The sequence below is a fragment of the Lepeophtheirus salmonis genome, chromosome 5 (assembly GCF_016086655.4).
Source record: "Lepeophtheirus salmonis chromosome 5, UVic_Lsal_1.4, whole genome shotgun sequence".
Taxonomy (NCBI): Eukaryota; Metazoa; Arthropoda; class Copepoda; order Siphonostomatoida; family Caligidae; genus Lepeophtheirus; species Lepeophtheirus salmonis.
This window is the reverse complement of record NC_052135.2, coordinates 31,590,597-31,615,190: the sequence shown is the minus strand read 5'-3', so window position 1 is coordinate 31,615,190 and position 24,594 is coordinate 31,590,597. Positions and strand designations below refer to the sequence as shown.

The following is a 24,594-nucleotide window of genomic DNA, read 5'->3' as shown; positions in this document are numbered from 1 at the left end:
TTTCAGTACTTTAAAGTTAGCTATGTCCAAATGAAATATTATCATGTATCAGATATATAATTTTTCACCTCGTCTTGAGCAAAGTTAGATTAAGCTAAGATGGATTATTCTGAGAGAACGAAAAAATAAATTAGTCCTAAAATAAATATAGAGTTTCATCAATACTTTGATATGCGCATGTATTTATGTACAAAGAACCTGGTTCAGAAGACTTGATATTTTTTGAAGACTGTAGTTTCTCTACGTAACTGCGCTAACCAAAGAGTAAAATATAAATTAATGCATTTTTGCTTCTGTCCAGTACGCCTGTTAGAACCGCTTCATCGTGACCAAGTGATAAAAAACCGGTCCCAAAGCACATTTATTGCATATTTGTTATAGTTAAGGTTTGTTGATACTAAAAAAATAAGGAGAATTCGCGATAGCGGAATTGCGAAGAAAATTAGTGGATTAGCGTTTAGCAGACTAACAACAAATAAGAGGGTGTCCACCTCTGATCCCTACAATATGGTTCAATTAAAAGATGTAAACATAACATAAAAGAAATGCTTAGTTCACATTATCATTATTTCATTATAGGTGATTGAGCAAAAGCAGAAAAAGCCTGAGCGAACACTGGTTCTGTTTTTTCATGGCTTGTTTAAAATATTGGCCTTCATTTTCTACATGTTTGGTCACAAAGTTGGATTCACATCCTCCTTTGTATTAGTCGTCCTTCTATTAAGTGGGGACTTTTGGTTAGTAAAAAATGTATCCGGAAGGCTTTTAGTGGGACTCAGATGGTGGAACTTTGTCAAGGATGACAACAGTACTGAGTGGAAATTCGAATCCTGGTCTGCAAAAGAGCGTCAACTAGCAAATAAGTTTCAAATGAGGACATTCTGGGGCTTTTTAATTATTCACCAAAGCGTTTGGAGCATTTTATTTATGGCATCCCTATTTGGATTGCACCTGGTAGATTAGTCAATCATTATGATTATATAAAATAATTCACTTAATTCCTTTCAGATTTGGATAATGATACCAATAGTAGCATTAATTTTAAATTCTTCCCAATTTATATGGGTATATACGTTGTAGATGGGAAGCCAAAGATGATGATACAGAAGAGGGAGATAGTGGATCAAGATTTGGCTTTAATGTATCATCTGGTTTGGTAAAGAACATGTGGTACTCTTTAAAGTCTATGGTTGTTAATCCTAGGGGAATTTATAACGCTGTTCCTTTGGATGAAACTGTCATTCATCAATAGCTCTAGTCCTTTTTATCATTTATTTATTTTAAGTTTTTTGTTGCATTGGTTAATTTGAATATAACTTTAAAGTTTCAAGGTGTCTCTCTTGTTCACAATGATTACTAAGTTATTTTGTGTCTAGAATACATACAGTGTGCGAGGTAAAATTGTGGACTTTTTGATAACGAAAAAAAAAGGGTAAACTTTTGCAAGAGTGAAAAGGAGTAAAACAGAGGCTTTATCACAGACTTCTTTATTTACATATCTTTCCATTTTTGAAATTGATTTACTTTGGCTGCTATCATGGCCATGGGTCTAAAGGCGCCTCAGACATGGCCGCCCACTACTACTCGATTGAGGTCACCAAAATTTAGGTGAGGAGTAGCACAGGCTCTCTTCTCTACTACCTCCATATGGAACAGTAGAGGGAGGAACAGTTGCAAACTGCTAACTCATTATGCTTTAACCAAGCCAATAATTTATGGCCTCTCTTGACCCGGTTGGCCTTGGTTACTCTTGAAAGCAGTTTTCAATGGCGTCTTACATTAGAAGCCTTCCCAAATCCTTCACAGTCCAATAAATAACATTGAGAGCTTTGGAATGCTGCCTCATCGACTGGACCGGACTTCTGGTGATCGCTGTGCACAGGTCCTCCATGATCCCGATTTGACCTGAAGGCATCATGCTTTTAATGTTGCAAACAAGACTCTGTGAGTAATCTACGACTTTCATGATCTCCTTGACACTCACTTGGGTGGAGAGTAAACAAGACACCTTTTTTGCTATTTCGCCTCCATGGTAACAACTGTTGATTTTTGAAATTTCTTATTTATTTTTTATTAAACAGATAGTCCTTGCCTTTAAAAATGCAACCTAGTATTTAAAATGTTCATCCTAAATTAATCCATATTGAAAACGAATCAAGTCCACGATTTTACCTCGCTCACTGTATATGTTTATTTTTAACTTACGATATAAGACTGAAAAGGTAGATGGGTTCGATATTTTCCAGCAATAAGCCATCCATCTAAGGCATGAGGATGATAAGTAGAGCAAAGAGCATCCGTTTCTATAGAGGGATATTAAAAAAATTCAACAATTAAAGAACATATGTAAGAAAGAAAACTCAACCTGAATTATAGGTTATGATCCCTGTTGGAGATATATTTCGTACATCATTTGATGGATATCTGGAAAAAAAACAAAAGAAAAACACTTTATAAGGCCTTAGATAGGTGCAATAAACGAACTTTTAAAAAAATCAAAAAATAATTTGGTGTCCTCATTAAAAAAAAAAGAGAAAGTCTAAAAATTAACCAGTATCATAACTACCCGGACCTCAAGGGATCCATCAAATCTGTCTGCTATAAAAAAATCCGCCTTATCGAACTAATTATATATAGGGTATGATAATAAAATCGGTGGATTTTGATCTATTAACTTTAAATTAATTTAAATATTCAATTTATAAGATTTTGTCAAAAACAGAAAAAAAATGAGCAGCAGATAATATCATGGAGAATATATATCACTCAATCTAGCCTCTGTTTTAAAAAATTGACATCACAATGGAAAAAATAATATAGTTTTCTCTAATTATTTACTTTCTCGTGCCTAATCGATCAAAAAAAATGTATATAAAATTGACAGTAGATATTACTTTAATTATATTCAAATATCAGTGTTTATGATTGGCATAAAGTAGTATTCAATGCAGATGTTAAGTCTTTTTTATTCTTAAGCCGAAGTTATTATTATTTTTTATTTTTTTTAATTTGTTCATTTTATCTAGTAAAAATATCAACTTTGAGCCTCCAACATCGCGTGTCCTTCAGTTATGATGTTGGCAAAAATGCTCTATTATATAAGTAATTCAAGACTTTCATAAATATCCACTGTAAACGTATATACGTATATTCAGGGGTTGTACCCCCCCCCCTCTAATTAAGGAATGATTCATTTTTCAAGAATTTGTAGCACAAAAATAGGCGTAAAATTTCATTTTTAAAGATTCATTTTCTTTTTTTTAAAAGAAGGTAATTTGGGCAAATTATGCCGCACAGTAAAAAAATTAATATTTGATTTTTTATTAACAAAAAGTTTAATTTTTTGTAAACAATTGAGGATTTTCCAAAATTTAATATTTAAACTTAGTTTTTAAATTTTTTTTAAATATAACTTTTTGTGTAAAGCTGTGGAATTTGGAATTTTTTTTATAAAAAAATTAACTTTTGAGGAACAGCTTGAGATTTCTGAATTTTTTTATCTAAAAAAATTAAATTTTTCCAATTTTTTTTTTCGAAAAAGTTTAATATTTCAATTTTTTTTTAAATTAATTTTTTTGTGAATAGCTATAGATTTTGGAAAATTTCAAAAATAAATAAATATATTTTTTTAAATTCCAAAGATTCCTTCAGACAGCCCTGGTATTAGGCGTGTAAATCTTAACCGGGTATATAGTAATCCAAATTAATACTGTTTATAAAATATTTTTTAGAGGGAGTTTGTAAAATACATGCACTTATACATAATACGCAATTGATGTAAAAACTACGTAATTTAATTTGGTACATTTGAGAGAGAGAGATAAGTTTTTTTTAGCAATGTCATCAAAGAAGCCTCATAAAAAGCGAATAGTCTCAAAACCGCATCTATTGTTGAAGTAACATTAATAAATAATAAAAAAATGAAATGTAAGAAATCAAGTGTTCGTCCTATTTTGAGCTGTCAAAACGACTCCATTTGAGGAGAAAAGAATATAAAGAAATATGATGTAATAAGTAATGTAAATCGTATGTATTTTTTAAATGACCCTTTTTATGGGATTGGGCATCTGAAGAATAAACTTTCTTTTCATCAGCTGTTGCCATTATTACTTAACTCATGAGTAGTGAACTTCCTTCCCAACTACTACATTTAATTATATTCAAAACCTGATTGAACATTCGTGTGTGCTCATAAAAGTTTATATATACTCCTTATCTATTTAAAGATTTGTGCAAAAGAATATATAATTCTTTGATGGGTTTTAGTCAAGCTTTCAGTTAATAAAGAAAAACAAAATTTTGTATTCCTAAGAGAGTAAGCATTTTTAGGTAATTTGTGGTGTGGGAAATGCATTTACTCCTGGACAAATTTTATTCCATGGAATTATTATAATATGCTTAGAGTAAATTTTAGTGTGCGTGGGAGGAGGGTAGGTAAAGAACTGTTTTTATCTAAGGCCCTTGCGTTGGTAACCTTGAAGATTTTGTTTGTGTATAATTGTAAGTCATCGTTGGATTCAGAGTAGAATTGAGGATTGACATCAGAGTAATTCTTCCCTGCGTCCTTATTTATTTCTTCTCTCTCTCCTCCCTTGTCACAGCTGATTGTAGCTGGTCTGATCAAACGTCATGACAGCTAAGCTGTTCTCTAAACATTCTTCAAATTGTTAGGGTATCCATATTGATCTTTGGACTCTTTTTTTTTTACATGCCTAAAATACATACGATTTTCATCACTAAACATAAAATAATATGAAAAAAAATATAAAAAAAAAAATTTATATAAATAAGGATTTACCCCATAAATGATGACTCCAAGGCAAGGATAGACTCTGAGAGCAGATAACTAAGATTTGTTTACATATAATTAGTCACAAATTTTTTTAAACAAATAAGATAGAGACTCGTTATAAAAAAAATGACATAAAATGGATTTATGATTGATTGAAAGTTATTTGTTTAAAAGTATACGTTCCGAATTTTTGGTAAAAAAGAATGCTTTATCACAATTGGATTGAACTAACAACTCATTTTTATGAACTTTATAGAACTCATTATAAGCAGTAGGAATGGTTCCATAATCAGACTTATATCCAAGGAGGGCCCATCAAAATCACAAAGAAAAAAAGAACTAAAAGCTATCCACAATTTTGTTTTTAAGAAGATAATTAAAAATATACAGGGTCCACGCAAAGTCCTGTTATATTAACTTTATATAATATAATTATGTATAAGGTTACGAGATATTCTGTTTAAACTCAGGTTGGGTCAAAACTAGATCAAAACAACCAGTTTTGAATAAAATAACAGTTTTGTTAACCACAATAGAAGTCAAGAGAGAAGCTATAATATAGGACTACCTGAAGGGAAAATCTCGACTAGCCATCTTGAGGAACCTGAAGAGCCTGGAGGTCAACCCCATGATCATCAAGAAACACATTGGGAGGTACGAGGAGACTCAATCTATCAAGGACATACCCAAATCAGGCATACCAAGGTCAAAAAGGACGCCCAGAGTCGTCAAAGCAAGGATTGCAAGAAATCCTAGGAGGAACCTCACCAAGATGGCCAAGAATTATAACATGGGTGCAACAACAATGAGATACCTTATCCGAGATGACATTGGGATATAACCCTACAAACTGAAGAGTCAACAACACCTATCAAGCAAGGTCAAGGCTAAAAGAATTGAGATAAGCAATCTCATACTTCAGAAGCTGAGAACTGGCACAGTTTCCAACATTATGTTCAGTGATGAGAATATTTTCAATGTGAAACAACCTTTTAATCCACAAAATGATCAGATTCTGGGCAAAAAAGTTGAGCTGGATGACCACGGAGTCAACAAAGTGAAGAAGCCACAGTCTGTGATGGTTTTGAGGGGCTTTGTCAATAAAAAGGACTTTCCCCGGACCCTGCATAGGAAGACCCTTATAAGGTTATTCATCAAGAGACGCACTTTTATTATAATTTCTATTGAATTTTCTCTAGAAATGCTACTAGTATTTCATCATGATGGCGCTTAAAATCGCACTACTCTCTTTTATTATGAAAGTGAGTCTTAAATGTATTTCATAAAAGGTGCCATCATTACTTCAAAAGATACCATCCTAAAAAAAAATGTTGAGTGATAAAATTATTTGAATGCTCCTCAAAAAACTTATAATCCTATATGCCTATGGTTACGACACTGAGTATGAAAGATAATTGTAATAGATCCCAAATATATTTTCTACATACATAAATTTTTCCAATAAAAATATAAGACTAGACTTTTAACTTTCATATCTTAATTACTTTGATAGATGTATATGTAAATTATTTTATTATACCTTGGCAGGGTTTTATTGTTGATAGTAACAGAGGAAAATTCTTGTAGTTCATCAATTGAGGCTGACCATCTCACAGATGAGCTTGAATAGAGCAAGTGACAATATGACGTTTCCTGAAAGTAAATCATATACAAAATAAATAAAGAACTCTGTCACATTTATTCAAAAGGATGGTCAAGATTTATGAAGAACAAAAAAACGATCAGAAAAGGATTAAATTGATAATTTTATAACGCTAAAGAAAAAAAGCATTTGATAAGAGAAAAAATATATGTAAATATGGTCATTTGTCACAATTATTATAATTCAACCAGTCAGATTCATCATATTCCATATATCCCCCCCCCCTTGTGTTCAGTACGGTCAATACCTATAATTAAATCTTCGACTAGATCTGTAGATACCATTTATAATATTAAGGACATGAATACCAGACGAAATAATTTAAATAAAACTCTAATGTAGATCTATATTTGTGGCCCGTCAACACAAGGGTAAGCTAGAAGGATTATTTTTTAAAAGTTGAGTCTGGAATTACATTAGTATTCCTCAACGAATAATAGTTGAACAAGATTGCTTTAATTACCGAGTGATCCATTAAAATCTGAACATGTTGAATTTTAAAATTCAACATGATATAATTTATTAATTAAATATAGAATTTCAAGAAAAATTAAAACTATAGATAGATGTGTGTCTGGGCTCTTGTCTTGCAACGGACGAGATGGTTTTCTTCCATTGCTGGTGTCAAAAGTGGCTCTTCACCCTCACAAGGCTATTTCCACTCACTTTTTTTATAGTTATCTGAACAATCCTGAGATCTCTTGTATGGGCCCTTATGGACTTGAGGGGATTGGCATGGTCTGATTTCTTTAATTCATTGGGATCCAGTTTGGCCTGTTTGAATGAGCCCCTCTTCCTCTCCAACGTTTCACACTTTCTAACAGCGTACACAGTGGTCCTGGAGGTGCCTAACGGCTTGGAGTACACGACTGGAAATTCCTCGATCACGTTTACTTATTGAATTAGTAATAGTTCAGATTTCAATATACCACCCGGTATATATGTTGTGTACAAGTTGCAATGTCTTCGTGTTAAAATGAATTATTTAATTCCAACATGGGTCCTTTTAACTACCAACTATACGCAGATACTATCATTTCATTTTGATCAATTAAAATTACATGATTATTATGTCTTTATGAGAAGTATAACTCTGGGCATTTGGCCTTTATACGGTGCCACATAATACTTATATTTAATTCAGTTATACAAAAATAGTCAAAAATGACACCATAAACATTCGATCATCCATGGAATATTCAATTATTGCATTATACTGATCCCAAGTGCTGTAAACCGTTCATTTAAAATTATTCATCTCATTTTTGGGTTTTTTCAACTTCTACACAACGTATACATTTCCATGTACAAGTTGTACATTGTTTGAGCAAATTTTTCTTGTCGCAAATCAAAAATAAGATGAATAATTTTAAATGAAGGATTTACCGTAAAAAAATATTTTTGAATGACTTTTTTTAAAGAACTTCATGTTAATAACCTTTTTTATGATAAAGGGTCACTTTATATATTCTTTTATAAAAATGTATTCTTTAAGTACCTATATATATATTATAACCAGTGTGGGACCCCAGTCAAGTGTGGGCCTGGACAAGTGCACACCTTAAAACAATACAATAATTTTAACAAAACTTTCTCTAAACACACCACTAAGTAACTACTTTTTGTAGTGATCCTTTAATTAATGATGACCCTGGATTTAAAATACAAAATATCGTCCAAATGTCATAAGCATGCACACTTCATCTCAACATTGAATTAAATCCACACTCATTACACGCGTATAAAGAATATCATAAATACAATCCAAGCAAAAGCATTTGGCACAGCAAAAAAAAAAATAAAGTTCAGGGTATATTAAACATAGCCAAGGGATTCAAAGAATGGTGAACCAAGGATCTCCATTCTGAGGTACTCCCCGTACTTTGAAGAGCCCAGGACGATGTTATTTAATTATATAAGAGAAAACAAAGTAAAGTAAAATATAATTGGATCTTGGGGGAATTCAATGAATGAGGCCCTCAAAGCATTAATTTCCTAGGGTACATTTATTTAGTCCATGCAAACTACGTCGATCCTACAGATATTATAAGTAACATAGAGAGGGAGGTAGGATTCTTTATATATTATAGTAAAAAAAGTTAATAATGTAAAACATGGACTATTTAACATCTGAATATACACTAGACCCGCAACCTCGTGAATAGTGCCTTGATACTAAATAATTCTTCCATTAAATGACAAATGTAAAATAGAAAAAATAATTTTTGTTAAAAGTAATTAATCGTGAACACACAAACTGGGACTTATCTCCTTCACCCATTGAAACCCCTCATTTGTGATAAAGTTAATTAATCATAGAGCTGTGGGAAAAAATAAAAGATTGGTCGGAAAATTTCATTTTTTTTTTTTTTGGGGGTGAAACTTGAAAGAGTCAATTTAGTCAAAGAAATGGCTTTTTTTATATAAATAGATCTACCTTCAGTTCGTTCCAGATCTGACTTATAATCCCATATCTCCTTTATTAGTGAGTATGGAGGAAGGACGTAATACTAAATCTCATCGAAAGAATACATTTTTTGAGGGAGTATCCATAGACCAACAATATTATATATTATATTGCCAGTTTCTTCCGCAGTTCATCATATTTAGCTTGTATTGGAGAAGAGTGTCCTTTGATAAATCTTTTTTATCTATGGATTATTTTAAATTAAGTAATTAAGTATTTCATGTTTCACATAAACGATGAAATAAAATAATTCATTGACTCAAAAGTGTAATACTTATAATAAAGAGGTTGTGTGATTTTAAAAGTAAATAGTTTATCCAGATGTTAAGTAATCCATGTGTAAAATAAATAACGATATACGCATAAAAATATGCTTTTAAAAAGGGTTAATGATTAATTAATGCAAATGACAAAGTGGAGAATACAATGACTGCATTGCAAAAAATAAATACTAAAAAAAATATCAATAGATACACATCAAAAATGTATGATCGGAGGATTGCTCTTCATGATGATGATGGTTCAACTCACTGAATCAGGTATTTGAGGAATATCAAATATTTGGCCCAAACTCCAAGATCTTGAATTGGACGTCTCAGAGTTACTATTAAGAACAACTGAGTCCCCGTGTAATGTTTCAGGAATGGTTTGCTTACGTCGATTTAACATTCTTATGGATACACGATGAGTCAAAGAGACCTTTTTAACCATAATTATATATTTGTACATGTATTAATGATTAATATCTAATTTCTTAAATAAAAATAAATCCTCAATCTTAGCCATCACGATATATAATAAAAAGCCTTTTTAATTGTATTTACAAATATAATTCCAAGTACATATTATATTAGTAGTACTAACTGGACTACTGGAGTTGGATTCGAGATAAAATTCTCGAGTTCAAGTAGGCGATGATACCCATATTTTATTTCGATTTTCTAAAATCGGGGTCGAGTTTGCTATCAAGAAATAACATAAATGATAGAACTAGGTTACTTATTAAAGGGATATATATGTATATTTCATTTAATACCACTAGCTCACGTTTAGTCAAACTCAAAGAAGGTTACTTCAAAAGTTGAGGCATCAGTTCTGATAGTTATTGACTTCACTACACTTTAATACTATATTAATCGATGTTAACATGAAGGGTAATGAGCATATCTGCTAGATTGTAATTAATTATGTTTCTCTTCTTTGAAAATATTTTCTCAGCAGATGAGAATACTTTCACTAAGACCTGAAGTTGCAGGTATTGATAAATACCTAATGGTATACTTAAATAGGTTAGGAAATGTTAATTTTCCTTGAAGGGTTCTATCACTGTAGCGGGGCATTAGATCAGTCGATACAGGGAAATTGATCATATGGATTCCTAAATAAAGCATAACGTTTATACAATAAAAATATTACTTCCGCCCTGGGCCTGACCTCTTAAAACTGTAGGATGTGGCGGGCCTTAGAACTAGTTATAACTAAAGCTCTAAACTTTTAACTTTTATAATTGTTATAATCAGAAGGTCATGACGTCATTCCTATCCTTCACTTATGAATAATTACATAAAAAATATTTGTAAATTTGGCGCAATTAGTCTCCTTTATTTTGAATAAATTTGTCTTTCTCTGGAATAATGAGATATTACTTGATATAGAAAATAAATAACTAGGTACTTGATTACTCGACACTTATACAAATATTTTAAGTTTCCGTAGTTTTTACTTCAAACTATGTCGAGTTTTTCAAAATATATTTTGCACGAGTTTTGAGTAACTTAAAAAAATCGTTACTCAAGGTTAATAGAAATACTAGGTTAGATCTTCATATTATCGGGCTTGCTAGAGTTTTCAATCTGATGTATTGTACCGACTGCTGGGCAAGACAGGCGGACTTTGACAAAACACACAACCCCTCATAGTCTATGTTATCACTATTGCTAGAATTTTCAATTTAATGTATCGTAACGACTACTGGGTAAGAAAAACAGATTCTAACAAAACACGCAACCACTCATCTACTATGACATCAATATTAAAAGCGTGTTGGAATTCAAACATCAGTCGTACATGCGTTATGGTATATTATGACCAGAAAGAAGAGAGAGGACCAAAAGGAGGAAAAATGATGTCAGGGAAATAAATAGAGAGGTTGCGTTGCCTTGGTGGGCTCTTGAAATCATAAATGAATACTTGTGATCGAGTTCAAATCGAGTATTCAGTAATGTTATTATTTGAGGAATCCAGGTTTTACATGATCAACTTTTTGATATCCTTAACTCCTGAAATTATGGTGGCACAACAATGAAGCCATCATTGAGTCCTGTGAATTTTGCAGCCTCAGAGAAAGTGTTTTCTGAGGCAACTGCCCTTACTGAAAATCTCATAATACTTCAAAGGAAAAAATTGATCAAGTCCCCACGCAAATGTGGTTTCCTCAGATTGGTAGCTTGAATCCAGTCTGTGAGAAGATTGATTAACTACATAGAAATGAGGATATTGAATCTCAAATCTTTGGCATGCTATAAATTCAGCCAAGACCATTTAGAGACATTTTTCTCATCTATCAGGCTGAGAAACGGATGGGCCTTACAATCCTACACCAAGGCAATTCAAAGCTACTTTTAGAAAGTTGCTTTTATATGCTCGAAAGAATGTCCTAAGTACTGCGGCTGCAAATTGTGTTGCTCAAGATGAAACAGTTGTTCTCTCACTCTCAGCTACTAATACTTTCTCGGTATGTCAAGTACAACAGCAATATAATCTCATGTAATTCAAGTCAAGCTACAAGTCAGGAAAGGAAAGTGAACTAAAGTGCCATTTTTGCGCAGTTCGGTACTGCAAAGTGTGTTCAGCTACTATTGCATTGTTTAAGCACTGCCATAGGCACTGAACCCCATTACAATTGTCTCCTACATCTTATATTGAAGAAATACTTGTCCCTGCGACTGAAGAAGATACTCAAAGACAAACATAGTAAGTCAAAAAACTTTGGTGGTAATTTCATTCGTCGCCAGAGGATATTTCAAGCTTTGTAACTCTTTGATAACATTCGAATGTATAATAAGTATTGCTTTGATATAAGATGAAATTCCTTTGTATTGATTAATTATTAAAGTATTGGTGTTCTATTATTAATATAGTTATATTTGATACATGACGAATATTAGCATAAATGTCCTTTCATGATAAATTATGGATCTTTTTTGGTCATACCAGGGTCATTCAAGCCTCATTATTTCAGGATTTGATTTTAAACTATGCATGATTGTATGTATAGAAATGACTAAAAAATAAATGAAGCCTCACTGTATTAATATATTGAAGGGCATTCAGAAGTCTTGAACTTTAAATGTAAGAAATTATTTAACGTAAGACGATTCGTAACTTATTATAATAACTTGCCTTACTAATATATAACTTTTAGGGCAACAAGACAACGCAGCCTCGTTGTTTACACTAAGGACAAATTTATCGATGTAAAAACAATTCTTTTGCCCCTCTCTCTCCTCTAGTCGTATAACCTTTTACTTCTATTAACCTTACCTCTGATAGTTTGACATCACTATTGCTAGAATTTTCAATTTAATGTATCGCTTAGACTGCTGGGCAAGAAAAACAGATTTTGACATAACACAGAATCAATCATCTACTATGACGTCAATAATAAAAGCATGGTGGAAGTCAAGCATCAGTCGTACGCGCGTTATGGTATAACCTTGGTCTTTACATATGTCGAGTATTTTTCGAGTTCAAGTAATACTCGAATCCAACTCTAGAAACTACTGAGTAAATGTTGTAAGTTAATCCCAAAAGGAGAAAAAGGTAGGTATGTATGTCTCAAAACTGACCAAAATGAATAATCATGATACTACTCATTCTGGATATGTAGTTCCATACATAACTATGCTATTAAAGGAGGCTATTAATTAATTTTAGTAAATATATTGCATAGGATTTGAGGTTGATTATAATGATTGAAGAATGTAAATTAAGTACCTGAGCCTCCTCTGTCTTATCGTGGCAAATCAAATCAAGGGTGTCTTTGATATCATTGATAGATGAAAGAGGTCTGGGTACAGTTCCAGATGTTCGATGTTTTCGAGAGCTGTGATCACCTCTATGAAGACAAAAATATAAACATAAAATTAAAAGAAGTGAAAGAAAAACCAGTATCTTATACAAATGTCATGCATAATGATAAAAATAGTTGTTAAAACACATGAATAATTGCATAAATAAAAAAGGAAGTTTTTACTGAAAGATGGAGTATAATTAATTTAATGACATATATAATTAATTGTCTCCGTATATTCAATATTTACATTTTACTTATTTTTGAAAAATCCATACAAACAGAATCAATAACTTAAACATCAATATTTCCCTCAAACATACATAAAAAATAACCTTAAAATACACTCATTACCCAGATATTAATTAAAAAGCTGATGTCCTGAAGGAATAAATATATGTTAATAAAATTTAGATAAAACGTGCAAGAGAAAAGACCCACAAATATTTGCACAGAGTATATTTTTATGGCGCTAGGTAATTTTACCTTAAACTATTTTGCCTAGACATTTTGCTACAAGGATATTTCAACTAAAAAATAAATAAATGAGATTTACAGGTCATTTTTGTTATTTGTGTTTAAAATTGATATTCCCTTGGATTTTTTTAATCAAAATATGTAATGTGAATTATTATTGAATGGTTGTTTTCTGTTGGAAAAATGATGGTATCATGCCCCAAAAATTCATTGCATACACCAACAAAATCTCACTTTGTAACGAATTCGAATCAGACACAAAGTTGGCTATAAAATTAGTATAATAAGAAAACAAAAATAAATAAACACGACAACGATTCGAATAGAAGAATTGCTAATCACGTCTCCGTTAGTAATATCATTAGACATGATGGAGTATTTATAAGTTCGAAAAGACTCCTGGATTAACGAACAATCATAATATGAGGCAAGAGCATAACTCCAATAGAAAACAAACATTTAATGCATCTTATAGTAATAATTTACATATTTTGATTAAGAATATTCAATTAACATCTATTTCAACAAAAATAAATATAATAACAACGTATAAGCCTCATTTATTCATATAGGTATTAAGGCGAAATATCCTTAAGAAATTACCGGGCACATACTTTCGCTAACGTCGAAACTTGGACCCAATATTTTTTTAAGTGCTCGGACATAATGTCGAAAGTACAAAAACGTAGAATCGACAATTATTATTAATATATTTTGAATTAAAAAAATATGGAACAAAGAATATGCAAAAATAAAGAGATTTGAGGGCATGATAAAATTACAACGAATTCACTGGTTCAATGGTTAGCTATACACAGTCGACAAAGCAGAGAGTGAGTTAATTGCTTCCTTGATTTTCTAAATTATCAGAAGGATGACAATGACTTTTGGTGATGCTGATTGAATTGTTGTTTGTAATGGCTCTGACCCTAGATGCTTCACCTTTTATTACATTTTCAATAGAGAGTATTGCAATCTTTTTAATCAAGTAGATATACATACCACTCATGCAAAAGTATTTTTTTACTCCTTTTTGAGTTTTGAGTTTCCATGATCAATTGAATTCAAAATATACAAATGAAAAATCTAGCTATAACTGCAACTGAATCTATTAACAAACTATATATGTTGATAAATTTACTACAAATATATGGTTAAGGGAATTTTTTTAAACGTAAGTATTCATTAGTTAGTTGCAATTTCATAATGCCCTCAGATTCCTTTGTTTTTGTATTTCTTAGTTCCATATTTTTTTTTGCTTCGAAATGCCAGCATAAAAATGGTTAGTTCTATGTTTTGTACATTTGACGTTTTGCCCACTTGCCATTTTGTCTTTCGTCGTTTTGTCCTAGCACCATTATATAATACAACTGAATCCAATCAGTAAATATGTACATAAGACATGATTATTTCTTCAGTAATTCTGGCTAGCACACACTTTAACAGAACCCCATGAAATATATACACTATTTATAGATTGAGAAGTTAAAAATGAAGTTCTATGACTAAAATCAAACAAAAAAAGGTTCATTTTAGAATAAAAACGAAATATTTACAAAAATATAGAATATAGCCAGTAGCAGAGTGGCCGGAGGTCCATTCCCCCCTCCCTCCCTAGCGAGAAATATTTCATAAGGGGCAAAATTCGGGAGAAAAATTAATAAGTTTAAAAATCGAAATTACTTTTTTCTTACTTTGAAAAATAAAAAGATCCCCTTTAACATAAAAACACCTTAAAAGGGTTAATGATTCTACTTAATTTTGCCACTAGTCAATTATTCCTTTCGAAATAGACTCATGATCCCCAATCTGTGACTCTTTTGTTCTGTTAAACACTATTCCTTCTTCTTTCCCACACTATTTAGTATTTCCATTTCAACTGAGATACAAGACCAATAAAAACTAAAGGTTAAGCTAAAACCTAAAAAATAAAACACTAAAAGGCGGCGAATTTGCCTTTCGGCAAAAACTGTAAGAGGCGAAATTACCAGAAGGGAAAATGTATGCAGCAAAATTATGGATCACGGAGTTAATAGGTCGATTTTTTTGGTAGAGGTACGGGCAAAGTAGAACTATGCCTTATTGCCCTATGGACCCTTCCCTATTGTGTGTATTTTGTGGAGTATGACTTCATAGTTCTACTTCGCCTCTTTGCCCGATACTCCATCACAAATTGATCTAAATACTCAACGACAAACGGTACCGATAATTAGGTAGGTTCCAAAGGGCAATGAAGCATAGTTCTACTTTGCCTAATGCTCCGCCAAAAAAACGACCTAATAAATCTTATTTTCTAAAAAAACCATTCAATGAAATCTGCTAATCATTTATTAAAAAGGCCGTTTAAAAAATAATAATAATAAATCATATGAGGGTAAAGACTAATCTGTATTTACTATTGAGTGAAGGAAAGGTGGACATTGTGGTTTTTTTAGATATTACATATCTTCTGTCTAAAAAAAAGATCGAAAAAGACCCAAGCATTTTATTTTCTAAAAATATATATTAAATTTATTTTCAAGAAAAAAACGGTTATACGTAATTTTACCAACATTTTCACCGTCGGTAATTTTTAGCTTCATACATTTTTGCCGCTGGTAAATTTGCCCAGAGGAGATTTTGCCGCATGCCATATTCCCAACTTTTTATGCTTTTATATTATCGGTTCGAACTTTAATCTCGATATGATTAATTATATAGCGAGGAGAAGGAAAAAAATATCATTATCGTCAATCAACCATTGAACTGTGTATCTTAAAGTAAACCCTATTCTTTTTTTTATTTTAAACTGTATGCATTCGGTCGATCCATCATTTTTTGGGATTTTAAACATTATTCCGAAACGGAAGAGTTGCTTAAAGTACCACGTGAGATTGACATAAAATAACAGCTACGGCAAATATTATAGCTTTATAATTCTACAAAGTTCATGTGAGTTAGCCAACAGGAATTTCTCATCAAAAATGATAAATTCACAACAGGTTGTGTGATTGGAGCTAGCACTCCTCTGGATAGTATTAGAACTCATTGATTATTTCACTATTGTATATAAATTTATTTTATCATCATTTTCCTTTTTTCTTCTTCTCCTAGCTATATCATTAATATGCTCGAGATACAACAGTAAAGTTCAAACCCATAATATAAAAAGGCGGCAAAATTTCCTCGAGGCTCCAGCAGCAAAAATATAGGCGAGAAAATTAACGGAGGCGAAAAATATCGATGCAAATTTACCGGTCGCAGAAAAAAACAATTCAAATTTAAAAAAGGAGATAAACAAAATATTCTGAAGAGAGCGCCAAATCGAAATAAGATTGGAAATTTCCGATAACAGAAGTGACAATTAAAAAAATATATAACTTTGTAAATTAATAACATAGGTGGCTAAAATTTACACATCGTATCCTTTCTGAAAATCGCGCCACTTCGCCACTGAATATAAAAATTTAAAAAAATATATGTTATTAAAATGCTTATCAAATCACTTAGAATGAATTAAATCAACAAATTTTCTCCTAAGTAAAGTAGTAGTACTCAAGTACTTATACGATTCCTAAGTCAAATAATTCCGTATTCGACCTAAAAATTGCGTCAAATTATCTTTGAAGTCCACAAAGTATATATTTGTGTAAATGCTAGTCTTTAAACATAGTTAGAGATGTGTAAAAGGGGGATACCATGCATGCATTTTCTATTCTCCATCCGATATCAGTCTGGAATACGACTATTAAAGGAGTTACGGTCAAGTATTCAGGTACTACTTACTGTATAAGGAATTTAATTACATTATAACATTGATTTAACTAGACAAGCTACATATGTACATATTATATACAATCATGATTGTTAATTAATTTTGAATATAAATTAGATAAAAACAAGCGGTTAAAAGAGCTGTAGGTTTTTTTTTTTAATTTTTCAAACAAGTTTAAGCCATCACTTAGTTTTTATAATATTGTTTGTAATGAACCAAACCATAAAACGGAATCAATTTCTCAGGCTTCAACTTATTCTCAATATATATAATTGTTATTAAACGTTAGACAACCTAAAAATATAAACAAAAAACAAGAACCAAGATACCTCGTAAAACTTAATCTTGATAGTGAATGACGCCTAAATGAAATAAATGTATTATTAGAATTAATGAACTCTAAATACATCCAAAATTAAATATTATATTTCAAAGATGGATCCAAATAAAATAAAAAGAAAAACAGAATTAAAATATGAAATGTTAAAATATCACAATCTTGTAGGAAAATAATGATAAATATTTGTTAATTTCGTACATAGAAAAATTGATTCAGAAAGTCAATAATTCTACATTTTTAAACCAAATAAATTACTAAATACCTTGCATGCAAAAAAAAAAAACCTGCATCAGATCCGAAAATGAAAACTTACCTATAGTAATTTGTAGCTCTTGATGTCAAAGATCTTTGAAATGCAATTGTACTAAATATTGCAATAGGAACTTTTTTTTCTCTCTCAACTACAACCATTCTATCCTCAAAAAATCCTCGCATTTCCGGGGAATCATCTCTTGGACGAAATATCTTGATTTCCTTATTTATTGTAGTACTGCTTTCAGATATATTTCCAGATATTTTACGGAACCTTGAGCCTATGTTGGGAAAGAAAAGCAGGAATTAGTTCGAATTAAACTTTATTGAAAAACACAATTACCCAAAATATTAGGAAGAATCAAACTCTCACAAGAGCTTCCTGTAATTACGCTTCCAGCATCGGACTTAGTTATGGAACATAGTTTTTTTCGACTAAGGGTTCTAGAGATGAGAAATTGAGCATTTGTGGACTCTGATTCATCATAAAAATGTAATCCATGTGATATTCTAGCTACGTTGTTGATAGTGGGTGGTGTAACAAATAAAGGATTTGCGTTCCCTGTTTCCGAAAATTTGCAAATCCTTGGGTCAAGGGTAGGAGCTGAGAGACAAACAATGGCGTCTGCTTCATCTTCATTGGTTTTTTGAGTTTTAAGCTTAAAAAGTCAACAGAGATTATCCTTTGATGTGATTCTAATTTAATTTGAGGTACAAGAAAAAAAATACAAGATTGTGATTTTTATGATTTATTCGAAACGAAAACTCAAAAATGGATAAAGATCATAGAATAAGAAAAAAGATAAATCTTTGAGACTTTGAGCTGTTTCTTAGAGAATTGTTGAGGCTTGTGGTTCTCAACTTGTAACTTAATGGGAAGGAGTGTGTCCCTATCCACAGAAGCCAAAGGTCTTGCCAATCTCCGCTTGTTTTTAACAAAGTCCCGTAGAACATTTGTTCCAACAAGGCAATCTAAGGCAATAGAAGAATTGTCATTGCTTGTTGAGATATTGGAAAGGAAAGAAATGGCCGCGACACGGCGACGATTCAAATCTAGATTCCCTTCCCTTCGATTTCGAGGCTTGAAATTCATTAACAAACGTCAAGAGTGACGTCAGAGAATTATTAAACAAACCCCAAATTTCATATATTATTCCTCGCGTGCGTCATTCCCCTACGGAATTACACGATGGTTAGACAATAAGAAAAATTGCTCGGCAAACATAGTAGATTTATTAAAATTAAAATTATCTTTCTATTTCTGGTGACGTCATTGGTTACATTTCTGTGGATAAATGCAGAGTAATGTAATAGCTACATAAAAATTAACAAATATAATAGGTAATTAAAATTTAATTTCTCAATTTACTCCAAATTTATTTATTAAGATTTTCAGTTTTTCTGCATCGTTATATTCATATATTTGGGATCCCAATGACGTCATCTATTACGTTAGTAAATTTTCAATTAGAAATGAAAATCTTTGCTGACTAACCTTGTTCTAGTAACATTGAGAACAACCTCTCTTTATATCTTTTTTACATGTTTCTCTTTAACGCAGAACCTTTGCCAGCTTTTTTCACTTCGGCCATTCATTCAACTACACAGTCCGTAGCACATTCCTGCCCATGGCCATTAATATTCACAATACTAGAGCAAAGAAGGCTGAAATGAGGAATATAGATCTTTTTTTGAAGTGCGCTTGTTTTTGACGGAAGTGCAAAATATTTTCAAGCATTTTCATTTACGTATTTAATAAAAAATAAAAGCCTCGGAGAGATTTTAGTTATCTTTATTAATATACTTGCACTTTTTTTCCTACTTTAAACTTGACGTTTAAAAAATAATCCATTTGAAGTGTTACTGAAGGAGTAGGCAGGCAGTGCAGTACTGTATAATAAATTAATAAGTAATGGAAAAGTTGACACCCCCCTCCGACTCAAGAGAAAAGAACACGTACAAAGGCCGACTCTATTTTAAACATTATTTAATGTATAGTATTTATCAGCTGTCTTACTTTTCGATGCTGTCAATTTTACTATACTTATGCCCATGGATCAATCATCATCCGTGATATGAGGGTAAGGTGGACATTGTTTCATTTGGATATTTCTTCGAAATGGAGCCATGCCGACATACTATAAATTATAACTCAATACTTTATGAGAGATAAAACATTGGACTAACATGACAACTAATATGCTATTCCGTCAAAAAACCATGGAAATAAGTACTTAAGGAAGTGATGTTTGTAAAGTGAGTATATATTTGATAATGATTAATAATTAATTACTTATTATTGCACAAAGGAGCATGATTCATTAGCAGCAATTTAGGTATATATATCTATATTGAAAAAAATATACTTATGTGTTTTGTTAAAACAAAGCTAACTGCCTTCAAAAGAGAATTAAAAAGGATTTGATGTATGTTATTTATCAAGAGGCAAAACCTACGACATTTCTTGCCAATAAAAAATTATATCTAGAATATATATGTATGTGTATATATATTTCTTTAAGTTGTTTGAATAATAAACAAAACATTTATGATAAATTTAATAAAAATGCTGTCAATCTCAAAATATTGGGAATATTAGGCCGCCCTGACAGAATTATTTTGTACTAAACATGGATTATAACATTTTCAAACGTATTATGGATTCTTGAATGCCTTACCACATTCAAAAAGAATAAACAAAACAATAGTCCAAAGGATATGTCATAAATACATATATGTAGATAAACATATTAATTATATATAATTAAAGAAATAACTTGTGATTATTTTTTTCTTCTTTCAGATACTAAGGATTAAAATTGCATTTTCAACGAATAATTAATTAAAAATGGACTTTAAGACACATAAAACATTGGATTAACATGATACATGATTTAAAATAAATCAAATAATGACCAAAGCCCTGAAAAACAATGCAGCGCGACTAATCTAAAAAAAAACTACACTACGAAGGTGCTGAGTTATTTGAAGGAAGCATCATATTTGGAGACATTGGAGGTTGCGTTGTTGGAGTAGTTGGAGCTTGTACGACAGAAGAAACGGTGGTAGATGGAGTTGAAACAATTGTACTTTCGTTATTTGATCTTGTAGGGGATAATAATTGGGCCTTGTCCCTTTCCCTTTCTTGGCCCGGTCTAAAGGATTCTCTCAGAGCTTCTATTCTATCCTCTGTAGGTCCCCATCTTTGGAATCCGGCGTCGTTTTGAAGCCATACCATGAGTGTACTATTTTCAGATCTAATGTTTACGTCCGCTCTAGGGGAGAGAACACAAATGTTAATGTTTGGAATGAAATTGAATAAGGATATGACGTTAAGGACTTTACTTGGGCAAAGAATGTTGAAATCCATGTCTATATTCATGTTCTAAGGCAGGGATGATAATCTGCCTCCTTTTCCAACGGGATGATTCAAGCTTTATAAGTGCTTGTGGTGGTGGATCTCGCCATTCCGGCAAGAAAACAATAAATGAAAGAGGTTCTAAAGATTCTTCGAGTAAGCGGTCAAAATGGTTGAAAGTAGTGTCCAAAAGTTCTTCGCAAAAGGGAGGATTTGCTTCGAAAGACCCACAGAGTGGCTTAAAATCCATGACAGGGCTAAAAATACATTTATAACACGAATTAAAATAGAGGTAAATATGACTACAATATACAGAAATTACCCTCTAGATCCAAAATATGAATCAATATCCGGAAACGCAGAGCAATACTGTCGAAAATAACAATTTAAAGGTGATGCAAAACACTCAAAAGTTACACCAAATTGTTTATTTAAACACTCTAACACTGTTATAGGAATAGCTCCTTGATTTTGAGCTCCCTCTCCTTGATTAGTGCCAAAATATGAATTATAGCGCTTAAGTAACATCCACACACGAACTAAAAAGTATTCAAATTTTCTGTCATCAGCACAACCATATCGATACAGTTGTTCCTGAAAAAAAAATGTGCAAGGAAAAAGTATAAATTTTATAGACAATATATAGGCCCTTAAAAGAACAGTAAGGAAAATGTTCTTACCAATTTGTTAAAGTGTGAATTATTAATTCCTAAAGAATCATTTTTATATCTAAGTACTGTTTGCTCTCGATCTTGAAAGAAATCAACTTGAGGAAGTCTGGGGCAGGGAAGAGCAAACTGAACGGGGTAACACCATACTTTATGTTCATTTGGGACGCTTGTTTTGATGCCATGCTCTAAAAAAATGAATTAAATTAATTAGTAACAAAAACTTTGAAAGTGTTTATATATATAAAAGGAACAACCTGAAATATTTGCTTCCTTCAATATTTCTGCATTTTTTTCCTTCACTTTTAAGGCATAGTCAGTAGAGAGAGTATATATTTTTTTACAAATTCCTTCAACTGAGCTTTTCGCAGCTTCGGTTATATGCGGTTGACATTGTGTCTATTCATATAATTGATAAAAAAATGAATTTAATCATAACACATGGATATTAGCATATATGTACATTACTTTGAGATGTTGGAGTCTTTCTTGAAAATCTTCAAAATTAGCGCCAACAACCCGTCTTAACCACGCTAAATTATCCTCAACATTCCATTTTACTATTTTTCTACTTTCAGGAGGTGCATTTCGCATTTCCATCAACTTTTTAGCAGCTTCACAATACTTTGAGAGTTGTTTTCGAGCTTCAGCTATATATAAGTACACACACACATGAAAATGAAACAATATAATGAAACTCAAAGAAGAGGAAATCGAAATCCTCCCTTGAAACATACCATTCATAGAAGGACGAACTAATTTCATTGGTATATCGTTCATTATCTCCCTATACATAGACATAGAGATCTCTGGAAAGCAATAAGAAGGTAAAACAGGATCCCCACCCTGATCAATAACTTTTCTTTCGAGAAGCCAGCGATTGAAACAGTCTTTAGGAGCATCAATGCCTTCTCGAGAGCGGCAAATTTCTTCTAAGCTTTGCCTTAGTTTCATAACAAGGACAAATCGCAGTGCTTCTGCCTCCGGATGAGGATGAGGGATCATGGAAGGAGCTTTCTCGAATAAAATGACGTTGGTGGGTATCTCCAGATCCCAAGGACCATTGAGGATAAGTTTTTTAAGAGGAGGTCCCTGCTCTTCACACGAAGATATCCGTCTCTTATTATTGGTGTTGACGACGTTGCCGCCACCGTTGTTGTTAGGGGTTGGAGGGGGCTGAGCCTGAGGATCCCCCGCACTGATGCCCAGAGGATCTGCGGAGTTATAGCCTGCTCCTCCCGTTCCACTTCCAGGGCTGGGAGGCATTTCCCACATCGTGTCTCCCGTTAAGCGGTTGAAGAAATAGGGACGATTTTCTCGGCGGCTCCAAAACTTGCGCCATCCCTGACTTAGTAAATCCCCAGGAAGATCCGTTTCGAAATTATTAATGGAGTGGGGGACGGGAGCCCCTCTAGAGCAGGTTGCCTCCACATTTGCACTAGTCGTCGAACTCATCCTTTAACCATTTTTGTCTGGATTTTGACATAAGGAGAGAAGAAATTCGACGTTTATTTATTTATTTACACTTAACACTCTGCAGGGAAGCCAAAGCCCATAGCCCAATACTCCTGTTTCCAGTAGTTGTAGTAGTATTTTATGTCCCTCCAAATCACAACTTGCACAAACACGCCCCTCTGCCACACTCACGCAATAACAAGAACCAACACCATTCTGCCCATACAGCCACCTCTTCAAAATAATATTTTGCCTTTCTAGCGTTGTTACGTCCAAGAGTCTACCCTCTTTCTCATTTCTAATTAGTAATTACTACATAGGTACGCTACTTGTTATAAGCTTATAGAGTTTTTACTTCATAAAATTAATAATAGTTCATTAATATACTCTTATAACTTATAAGCTAATGATCGCTGCTTTAAAAACAAATTCAAATCTGTTTAAAAATATTATCTATAATTCAAGCTTCTACCTCTTGTTTGGATTTTTGAATTCAATTTAAATTGCTTACTGCCTTACTAAAAATCTCACCATGGGTTCAAACATGAGTTACTATCTATTAATTCATGATTGAAACTATTATTTTCTGATATCTTATATGTACATACCGACAAAATTAATTTCTATATGTATGTATTCTTTTTTATTCTTAGTTTTTGCTTATTCTTTAAAATATATATATATATAGATTACTTGCAAATAAGTATGCAAGAAATAGTATTATCTAGGTGTATAGGCAAGAAAGAAAATGTAGTTATATTGTAGAAACGCATGTTATGTTAAAGCACTAAATTATTTAAAGGGTTAATTTGTCTAACATTGCTGATAACCTAATAAAATCGTTCACCTTATACTTAATGTGCTAATCTTTCAATTCATATATAAGTGAGCATATATTACATGGAGTTGTAGCGACAATCTTCAGGTAATAAATCCGTTATAATTTCTTCGTTGTTTCCCTATTAATCATAGATACAATCAATTAAGAGGTTATCTTGCAACGCTAGATAATATATATAATCGTTGGTAATTATTATAAATACTCCCGCTTTGATCGGATGGTTCTTCTAGTATACTTGAGTTCATCACACCCTCTGTCAAGTTGCGACAAGCTGTGAAATCAAACTCAAATTTATGTTTTGGTATTTGCTACATTAGCCATCAAGTTAAACATACATCCTTATGGCTGATAATGAAAGATTCTCTGTATTTCTAGGAAGCCTATGACAAAAAAAAAGCACTAAACTTAGAACAATCCCCTCCCCCCTCCCAAAAAAAAAGTGACTATTGTTGAAT

At 32.1% G+C, this 24,594-nt stretch overlaps 3 protein-coding genes and 1 long non-coding RNA gene across 8 annotated transcripts in view; 2 read left to right on the top strand and 2 right to left on the bottom strand.

Annotated features, from left to right (window-relative positions):
- Positions 1-1,334, top strand: part of LOC121117472 (uncharacterized Golgi apparatus membrane protein-like protein CG5021) — a 1,799-nt gene extending 465 nt beyond the window's left edge. The window contains 3 exon segments of the mRNA XM_040711919.2: positions 580-954; positions 1,009-1,053; positions 1,055-1,334. Coding sequence (XP_040567853.1) covers positions 580-954; positions 1,009-1,053; positions 1,055-1,252 — 618 coding nt within the window. The 3' untranslated portion in view covers positions 1,253-1,334.
- Positions 1-19,452, bottom strand: part of LOC121117471 (uncharacterized) — a 23,947-nt gene extending 4,495 nt beyond the window's left edge. For 2 of the 5 annotated variants that reach the window (XR_011780177.1, XM_040711913.2), the window contains exons 1-10: positions 19,313-19,452; positions 18,635-18,991; positions 18,161-18,476; positions 17,879-18,098; positions 17,555-17,587; positions 12,919-13,039; positions 9,454-9,621; positions 6,333-6,445; positions 2,366-2,424; positions 2,206-2,303 (exon numbers count right to left, since the gene is read on the bottom strand). Coding sequence is in view for 4 of the 5 variants with exons in the window: in XM_040711913.2 (XP_040567847.1) it covers positions 2,206-2,303; positions 2,366-2,424; positions 6,333-6,445; positions 9,454-9,621; positions 12,919-13,039; positions 17,555-17,587; positions 17,879-18,098; positions 18,161-18,476; positions 18,635-18,910 (1,404 nt within the window). In the remaining variant the exon portion in view is untranslated. The remainder of the gene's footprint in view (positions 1-2,205; positions 2,304-2,365; positions 2,425-6,332; positions 6,446-9,453; positions 9,622-12,918; positions 13,040-17,554; positions 17,588-17,878; positions 18,099-18,160; positions 18,477-18,634; positions 18,992-19,312) is intronic. The other 3 variants (XM_040711915.2, XM_040711914.2, XM_040711917.2) reach the window with 3 other exon arrangements.
- Positions 18,986-24,149, top strand: LOC121117473 (uncharacterized). The gene is made up of 3 exons (XR_005864182.2): positions 18,986-19,158; positions 19,206-20,073; positions 20,621-24,149. It is a non-coding gene; the product is annotated as an uncharacterized lncRNA (long non-coding RNA).
- On the bottom strand, positions 20,061-24,594 carry Pcif1 (Phosphorylated CTD-interacting factor 1). Its single transcript, XM_040711911.2, has 7 exons — positions 22,581-24,594; positions 22,312-22,493; positions 22,101-22,242; positions 21,856-22,031; positions 21,498-21,769; positions 21,163-21,432; positions 20,061-21,092 (listed from the first exon to the last, which is right to left on the bottom strand). The coding sequence occupies exons 1-7, from the start codon at positions 23,296-23,298 to the stop codon at positions 20,783-20,785; spliced, it is 2,070 nt and encodes a 689-aa protein (XP_040567845.1). The 5' UTR covers positions 23,299-24,594; the 3' UTR covers positions 20,061-20,782.